Source organism: Papaver somniferum, chromosome 6 (assembly GCF_003573695.1).
Source record: "Papaver somniferum cultivar HN1 chromosome 6, ASM357369v1, whole genome shotgun sequence".
NCBI lineage: Eukaryota > Viridiplantae > Streptophyta > Magnoliopsida > Ranunculales > Papaveraceae > Papaver > Papaver somniferum.
In genome coordinates, this window is record NC_039363.1 from 16,430,179 (window position 1) to 16,439,801 (window position 9,623).

General features: G+C 35.5%; 1 protein-coding gene across 1 annotated transcript; it reads left to right on the plus strand.

Moving 5' to 3' along the window:
* Positions 1–7,607: 7,607 nt before the first annotated feature.
* LOC113290560 (uncharacterized mitochondrial protein AtMg00310-like) lies at positions 7,608–8,105 on the plus strand. The gene has a single exon (XM_026540151.1). The coding sequence runs from the start codon at positions 7,608–7,610 to the stop codon at positions 8,103–8,105; it is 498 nt and encodes a 165-aa protein (XP_026395936.1).
* The last annotated feature ends 1,518 nt before the right edge of the window (positions 8,106–9,623 follow it).

Consider the following 9,623-nt stretch of genomic DNA (forward strand, 5'->3'; position numbering starts at 1 on the left):
CCATTCTCCTTAAAACTCCTAACTCATCAGTTAGATCTTTCAAGGAATCTGTGAACATGGTGTTAACAGTAGCGATTTGGCCTTCCAAATCATCATGCTTCTTAGTTGTATCTTGGCTTGTAACAAGCATATCAGCAGCATAAGTTTCCGTTAGAGCACTGCTCGGTCAAACTCGCAAGCGTTGCTATCTCACGCTTGTTTGTCGATTTTAGTTGCCAAAACTATAAGTCCTGATTTCTAATCTAATTATAACTAAGTCTCGGATTAGGATAGAAAGTGTATTTGAGAATTAGACTTCACGGCGTTCATCCATTGAAGACGAAGAACTACTAAGGGGAGCTTGTGGAACTTCATCAAGAAAAGGTATGTGAAGACTTGGAATCATCTATCACTCAAAAGTATATCTACTCTATCTCCTATTTGATACAAAAGTCGCATAGTTATATAGACTACAATTATGCACATTTGATATTTCGAGCTGAGTTTAACTCGTTTACATATTTATCGAAATATGTGTTGGTAAGCTTTCTCTTTAACCAAGTTCATCTTATATTCTTGATAAAAGTCAAAAGATGATCATGTGAAAATTTCCTTGTAACATCTTACATGATTTGTGTGAGAAGTCATTTGATGTAGACTCGGAATGTTTCGTATTGATCATTCGATCACCTGAAAATTGCTTTGAAGCTAATAGTTTGTGTGCGACAGCAATTGTCGTCTTCCGAGAATGTTTCAATGATTGAAATGGATTTAGAACAATTGGATATAAGCATAGTATGCGTACTTTTCATATATGTAATCCAAGTCCGGGAACCATAGGATGCATACTCGTATGCTTACTGGTTGGTTTAGTGAAAGTCCGGGAACCTTTTACATATACCGGTACGCGTACTGGCGTGAGGTTCAAATCCGGGAATTTCTGATGATTTTGGAAGGTATGCGTACCCCTTCACGTACTGGCGAACCCAAACTTAGTCCCGGTACTTAGTATGCTTACCCGTATGCATACCTGAGTAAGTTAAGTTCTAAAATCGATTTGCTCGCGAACTAATACATTTATATAATAAGGAACGCAATATTTTGCAAAGCGTGGATATAATGTTCATGACTTGATTCGAGTGAATCAAAATCGATTTTGCTTCAACTGTGTCTTGTATACTTCTATGAGAATATAAACAATTGAACAACTCTAGAACTAGTTTCATTTGAGTCATTTGAACTAGTTATGGTTAAGATGAATGAGGTTGATATGAAAGTGTTCATATGGATAACTTCGGTTAATTATTGTTGAGCCAACAAGTTGTACACGTTTAGGTATTGTTACTCATATCTAAATGAAGTCATTTTTCATTTGTGTATAACAAGCTAATTTCGATCTAACGGTTGAAAGATATTAGATTGAGTCTAATCAGATTTTCATCTAACGGTGAATATTGAATGCTTTGTTACCAAGGTAGCATTGATTGCAAACCCTAATTTGAAGACTATATAAAGGAGAACTCTAGCAACTGGGAAACCTAATCCCCACACCTCATGTGCGATACTAGTTGCGACTATAGTCGATTCCCCTTTAACCTTACGTTTTTCATGAAACCCTGTAGGTTAACGAATTGAAGACTTCATTGGGATTGTGAAGCCAGACCCAAATATTTTCTCTGTAGTTGCGTGTTCTGATCTTGATGTTTTCTATCGTCATTGAGTACTATCTTCTCTAAGATTTTCTCGAGATTTATATCCGATAGGCAAGATAAAAAAATGGTCACAAACATCTTCGTCTCATCGTTTGTGATTCCACAATATCTTGTTTCGCTACCATACGATTAAGATTATATTGAGGTGATTGATATTTCTAGGATGTTTTTCGAGAATATAAGTCCGGTATCAATTGGTTCATGTTCACCTTCATTTATCAAAAGACGAAACAAAACTCGTAGGTTTATCTGTGGGAGACAGATTTATCTATTCAATAGACTTTTCTGTGTGAGACAGATTGGTTTATCAAGTCTTCGACTTTGGGTCGTAGTAACTCTTAGTTGTGGGTGTGATCAGCTAAGGAATTAAGTGCGTAGAATCCGACGTGGTTCTAGAGGCGTAAGGAACACGACTATATCTTGATCAGTGTGAGATTGGTTACGGCTCAACTACATTCCAGTCCGAAGTTAACTTGGAGTAGGCTAGTGTCTATAGAGGCTTAATATAGTGTTGTGTTCAAATCTGGATTAGGTCCCGGGGTTTTTCTGCATTTGCGGTTTCCTCGTTAACAAAACTTCTGGTGTCTATGTTATTTCTTTTCCGCATTATATTTGTTTATATAATTGAAATATCACAGGTTGTGCGTAAGTTCAATCAATTGTGAATCCAATATTAGGTTGTTGATTAAGTTGATTGACACTTGAATATTGGTTTTTGATACCATCCAAGTTATTTCTTATATTCAATCGGGATCACAAATTCGTATTTGTTTGATTGAGGGTTGAATTGAGAAATATAGATATAACTCTTTGATATACTTTTCTTAAGATTGTGTCTAACTGTCTAGTTGATTGTCTTGAAAGTATATTGGAGTTAGTCCTTACAGATTGCTAAGCGAAGTATTGGGTGTGGTTGTTAGACCCCCGCTTTTTCAATTGGTATCAGAGTTGGCAAACACGTTTAAGACTTTATAAGTCTGTGTTTGTTGCGACCTGAATCTATGGACAGAAGTGCTATCTCTATAAACGTACTGCCAGTCTTCGATGGCTCGAATTACTTTTGGTGTAAAATTGTTATGCATGCCTTTCTTCAAGCGCGTGATTTTCAATCACGGGTTTATGTTGTTAATGGCTATAATCCTCCAATGGGTACAGTAGACAGTGTCTCTATTGCAAAAGTTATTGGTAGATATAAACCTAACAAGATCCTTGATGCAAAGCAAAATTCTGACGGTTTAATGCTATCTTACACGCCATTACCCCAGATCTTCAACACCATGTGATTAAGTGCACTCAGTCTAAAGATGTGTGGGATATCTTAGAAACTATATTCTAATGGAATACCTCTGAAAAGGAAGCTAAGCTTCAAAACCTAAATTCTGATTGGGAAAACCTTCGAATGGCTAATAAAGATTCATTTGATGTATTTAATCACAAAGTTTCTGAAATTGTTAATGCATCTTTTTTATTAGGTAAGACTATTCCTGAAAAGGACATTGTGATAAAAATTCTCAGATCATTTCCAGCCAAATACGATTCTAAGAAACATGCCATCATTGAAGGAAATAACCTTGATACTCTGTCCAGAAATTGTCTGGTATGAAAGCTAAAGGTTTTTGATCTTGAACTTAGTAAAATGGAAAAAATTCGAATGAGTTGCAATTCCGTTGCTACTTCTGATGTAAGTTTTCTGTGTCCAAAATTGATTGATTTAAAGGATGAGAATTGCTTTAACTCTACTCTTTCATTGTATCTACAACAGTTAAAGAAAACTCTTAGGAGAAGAAAAAGAAGGTCTAGTAAAAAATCTTCCTCAATCAATAAAATGGATAAGAAAGTTCAGAAAAACTATAATAATGGAACTTTTCCATGTGCTACAAATGTGATCATCACATTTATGGTGTCCCTGATAAGGAAGTGAGTGAGATAACCAAAGCATGGATGTCAACTTTTGACTACTGTCCGGAGGAAGAAGTCTGTGAAAGCTCTCTCACTTATTTTGCTGATAATCACTCTTGTTCTTCCGAAAGCTCTGATTATTTCATGATAAACAATCAAACTTCTCCAGAAAAAAAATCGAACTCTTGACCAAACATCTCTACTTGGTTAATAGAAAATTTCAACTGGAAAAGGAAGTCTGGATTAAAAGGATTGAAAATCTGGAATGTCAACTGAAAACATTAAGACAAGAAAATGCGACTTCTCGCAATTGTGATGTTAAAAAGAAAGATCGATACTCTTCGATAAGTTCTAGCAAACCAAATCAACATATTTGTCTTGTGAGTTTGTCATGTTCTAATCTCTCTTATGATGAAAGATATGGTTAACTTCACAGCTTATCGTGAGTATACCTTGAATAAAAATCAGGATTACCCAGAAACATATTGCACCATGGTTCTTAAAAAACTTCTTCTAAATCACGATTTCAGAAGAAGATAAAGAAATCTCATAAGAAATCTATGTCACTTTCTAAAGAGATTCTCAGAACCATTAATAGTATGCAAAAATCGATGAACAGTCAGTTCAGAAAAATAAAGGGAAGAAATATATCCTCTTCGGATTCTCACTCCACAAAGAGGAATCTAAAACAAGGTTTAACAAAATCATTCTCCTATCTTGTGAAACCTCATGATCCTTCTTTAGGTGGGAGAAATTACTCTTTGTAAGTTTTGAGACTGTTCTTGTCTATTTTCCCTTGGACAAGAACAATAATCTCCAAGAGGGATATGAAAAGATTTCTGCTGACTTGTTCATGTATAGCCAAAAACCGTTTCTGAACACTTGGATGTTTTTCCTATCTCTTTTAAGTTTCTGTTAGGGTTTTTGTCAAAGGTCTTTTTGGGAATTTATCTCATCTATTCATCCCTTTTAAAGAGATTTACTTTCCTTAAGCAAGAATTTCATTTACCATCTCTATCATGTTCTCTTCTAGTCTTTCCAGTAAAGAGGATGATGTATGGACTGTTCTCTTTCCCTCTAAGAAAGTTTGTTTTGGTTCTTCTGATAATGAGATGTGTCAAAATAAACGTGATTCATCCTCTGATGGAAATCCTACTCGTTCTCATTTTGATAAACTCTCATTAACCATGAATCTTGTCTTGGAGCAAGTACAGGCGTTGAAGAATGAACTAGAACCCTCCATCAAAATACTTGAAGACAAGATGAATAATCCTGAATCCAGGATTGATCATATTGAAGATGAACTTGATGATTATAAGGAATATGAGAAGAGTCTTCAAAGTAAGTGAAATGATTTTTGGTTCTTGATTAAATTCTTAATGTTTAGGAAACTTCTTATGAGATTTATTCTTGTGTTTTAAGAAGGATAACTAGGGTTTGGAATAACAATTATTTTGAGTACACATATCTATTTCCAACGATTTTCATCTTGCAATGTTTTTAGATTTATTTATTTAAATTCTAAAGTTTATTTGGAAGATGATTTTGCAGTATTAATCTTTATGGTTTTATATATTGCAACTTGTTATGGGATATGTGTTTTTGCGTCCGTGAACTATGATTATCCCATAGTTGCTCAAAAAGTTAAGTCTGTCATATGTCTTTATTGATAAAAGATAGAATGAACTTTTGACAACAAAAGTTAAGATTATTATGTCATTAAGAAAATACTGACGGAAGATAGGATTAACTTTTTTCGGCAAATATTAAGTCTATTACGTCTCTATGCAGTACTCAACTACATACCAGTTTGAAGTTAACTTGGAGTAGGCTAGTATCTGTAGCGGCTTAATATAATGTGGTGTTCAAATCTGGACTAGGTCCCAGGGTTTTTCTGCATTTGCGGTTTCCTCGGTAACAAAACTTGTGGTGTATGTGTTATTTCTTTTCCGCGTTATATTTGTTTATATAATTGACATATCACAGGTTGTGTGTAAGCTCAATCAATTGTGAATCCAATCTTTGGTTGTTGATTAAATTGATTGACACTTGGATATTGGTTTTTGATACCGTCCAAGTTATTTCTTATATTCAATCGGGCTCGCAATTTCCTATTTGTTTGATTGCGGATTGAATTGAGAAATAGAGATATAACTCTTTGATATAGTTTTCTTAAGATTGAGTCTGACTGTCTTCTCTTGAAAGTATATTAGAGTTAGTCCATACAGATTGTTAAGCGAAATATTGGGAGTGGTTGTTAGACCCCCGCTTTTTCAGTTTCTAATGCTTGAATGCGAGCCATCACTGTAGCATCATAATTAGCATCGTTAGGATGGCACAACTCACCGCCAATCCTGTCTTCCAAGTCTGCTACCCTATCAGTTAAGGTATCCATCACGCTGTTCTTACTAGACATTATGATCTAACAATTTAAGCAACTAAAACTCGAGCAAAACAGAAAAATTCTTTTAAAACAGAACAATCTGTGCTCTAATACCCGAATTGTCACACCTGCAAATGCTCCAAGCAAATTTTTGCGCAACTATGTCCCGACAATACAGTGGTTCAATGATCTCTTATCACCCCACTTGTATTTCATCCTTATAAGTTTGCACTTATGCAAACAACCAACTTCACTGAGTTATGCAACAAAAGACTTACTTGGATTTTCTCTTTTCCTTCACTTGCATCCCATACTACAAAGAGGCGTTAATGCGATGATTATGCAACACAGAACTCGGGGAGTATTTTCGAATCAACAGAACACATAGACAATTCTAAGCCAACAAACTCTCTTTCATTAGCTTAAGGGGAGGATTACAAAATCATGTCCAATTACAAGCTTATTCTCTACATACAACAAAAACACTTTCTACTGCAATGTGGTTCCTCTACATATGAAGACTTACATTTGCAAAGATTCTCTGGCCTATTTATAATGCCAAGAACCAGTTCCAATCCATATGCAACTTAGTTGCACACCCAATGAACAACCATTTTTTCATAGGCAGTTCCCTTAACCGCCACCTTTCCTTTTTAACTGCTAACTTTAGTGTTGGCTTGCATAATTGCTCCACACTTGTCTTGGACGATTAGGACATGCCAAACTCGGTTATAAAGCTACTTTATAACCGTCTCTAACTTGCTCTCTTTCTCTAGTATGCGTGTGATGCACATACGCTCGTAACTTACATCTTGAACTCAAATCCGACAATCATTGCGCTGCACTAAACTTGGCCCGTGCCAACATTCGGTAATGATTGTGCAACACTCAACTTGACCTCTGCCAAGTATTCAACAATGGTTGCTCTATATTTGTCCCATCCATGTACTTAGACTATTTTGGTGCCAACATCCAAACACCATGCCAATTGAGTCTTGACTTGCTTGGTTCAACTTCATAATTCATATGCATTACTTGCATTCTTTTTCCTGAGAAATTGATACCAATGGCGCATTTGGCAACGCCATTGTTTCATATGCATTGTCCAAGCCTTTGCCAATGCGTGGGACAATGCATAAATCATTCCATGACTTGCATTTTATCCTTTATTCCTTCCTTGAGATGGGCTAACTCTAAATAAGGATATGCAACACTATCGCATAATATTACATGTGCCAAATAGTATTTCTTGTCTCAGCCATGTTGGCGTTACATCATCGGACTGTACATCTCCATCAGCTAGGCTATAACTTTAAAATTGTACAACTTTACTGTTGGGACCGGTCATACTAGACTACTAGCAGCATAGTTATGAGTCATGACAAGATGTGGGCGACTACTAGCGGCATAGTTATGAGTTATGACAAAGTGCAGAAATTTTCTCATATTCTTCAGGGCAATTGATTAATTTTGAAAAATCTGGAGTGTTCTTTAGTAGGAAAGTAGAACCAAAACACCAAAGGATGATGTCAAAAATGTTGAAGATAAAACACATAAACCTTAGAGACCCTTATTTAGGATCCACTCTTTTTATGGAAAGATCAAAAATAAAAACCTTTATCCCAATAGAAATAATGAAATCTAAGGCAAAAGGATGGAAAGGCTTAATTTTGGCCCAACCCTGTAGAGCAGTTTTAAATAGATCACTTTTAGCTAGTATTCCTACTTATCTTATGGGATGCTTCCTTCTACCAAAGAAAATAACTAATAAAATAGATGCTATTCAAAGAGATTTTTGGTGGGGTAAGGATGCAGGGGGCAAAGGATATTACCCTAAGGCTTGGCCATCACTTTGTAAACCAATTCTTAAAAGAGGATTGGGTTTTAAGGATGCTAGGAAATTAAATCTTGCTATGTTGGCCAAGTTAGCATGGAGAATGGTAAAAGAGCCTGATGCTCTATGGGTAAAAACTATGGGTGCTAGATATTTCAGAAACAAATCTCCTCTGAGAACTAAATGTTCTGCTAAAATCTCTTGGACTTGGAAATGCATTAGACAAGGATTAGATTTAGTGCAAAAATACAGTATTTGGGAAGTGGGAAATGGGCAAGATAAACATTTGGAAGGATAATTGGATACCAGGACTACAAGAAACCTTACAACAATTTAACACTCCTAGTAACAACCATCTGATTAGAGTCTCAGATTTAATTGAAATTGAAACTAACTTTTGGAATTTTCCCTTACTTTCTTTGATTTTCCCTAGTGACATAGTTAACAAAATTATCCAAATTCATCTCTTCAAAGATAATAACCATGATCTTAAGAAGGACCAAATACACTGGTTCTTAACAAATTCTGGTAATTTTACTGTCAAATCCATGTATAAGAAATTAAATGAGATCGGACAGGACGTAACGAGCCTGTCCTGACCAGAATCCTTCTGGAAATCACTATGGGAACTCAATATCTCTGAAAGAGTTAAACTGTTTATTTGGAAGTGTTTACAGAATGTTCTGCCTACTAATGTTAAACTTTTTGGTAAAGTTAAAGAAGTTGACCCTTTCTGTACTATGTGTAAGACTGAAACCGAAACAACGGAGCATCTGCTTTTCCATTTCCCTTATGCTTAATCTATCTGGATTTCCTCTCCTAATCCTGTCACTTTTAATATAAATGCTTCAGATTCTATGCTAGATTGCTGCAAAAAAATGGATGTCTAACGCCAGAAATGATACTTCTATTGACCTCTTACTTACTACAATGTGGTTTATATGCAAAGAAAGGTGTGATATAACTTATGAGAACAAAACTAAGAGTGCTAATACCTTTGCTATAGAAGTACAAAGGCATATATAATTCTGGTTCTCAGGAAAACAAAAAACACCTAAGAAAAATTATGCTAGAAAGAAGAAACCAATTCCTATGTGGAAAGCCCCAAATAAGGATTCACTAAAGACTAATGTAAATGCTACTTGGATCTCTGATTCATTACCTTCCACTTATGTTTTTATTTTGAGAAATGAAACAAGTGACAATGAAAGAGGAAGCGAAGGAAAAGCAGCAATTTAGGCTAAAGAAAAACAACTACAAAACTTCAGCATAGAGGGAGACTGTGATAAAATCATCAACTACATAAATGACAAAAATGTAGACATCTCCTGGAAAGCTAAGGCTTATATTTTGGAGGCTAACAGATTAGCTCAATCTTGTGACAACTTTTTGGGTTTTTCTTTTATTCCTAGACTAGGTAACCAAGTAGCAGATATCTTGACAAAACATGTTAGGTCTTTAAATTCAAGTCTTGAATGGGGATTTCATCCTCCAATTTGTAGTGGAAACCAAATTCTAGTAGATAAATCTAATATTGGGAACTCTCAACATCCTATATTAGATGGATCTACTTCTTTTGTAACCGTGACTCCTATTGAGTCCTAGACGTTTTGGCCTTCTTTCGATATATATATATAACACTTATCCAGGAGTATTCCCTGCAGAAATTGGAAGACCAAGGGATGGTGTTAAATTGCTAGGCGGTCCAGTCAGTTTAGACCCCAATTTTTATAGCAGTTTGGTTATGGATCGTGTAGATCGAACCATTCCGTTAATGGATGCGATTAAAAGGCTCAATGACCCCCAAAGCGAGTTA

What these genes read in the sequence shown, in the direction of transcription:
- LOC113290560 (XM_026540151.1), top strand. Translation starts at nt 7,608, where the DNA reads ATGAAATCTAAGGCAAAAGGATGGAAAGGCTTAATTTTGGCCCAACCC.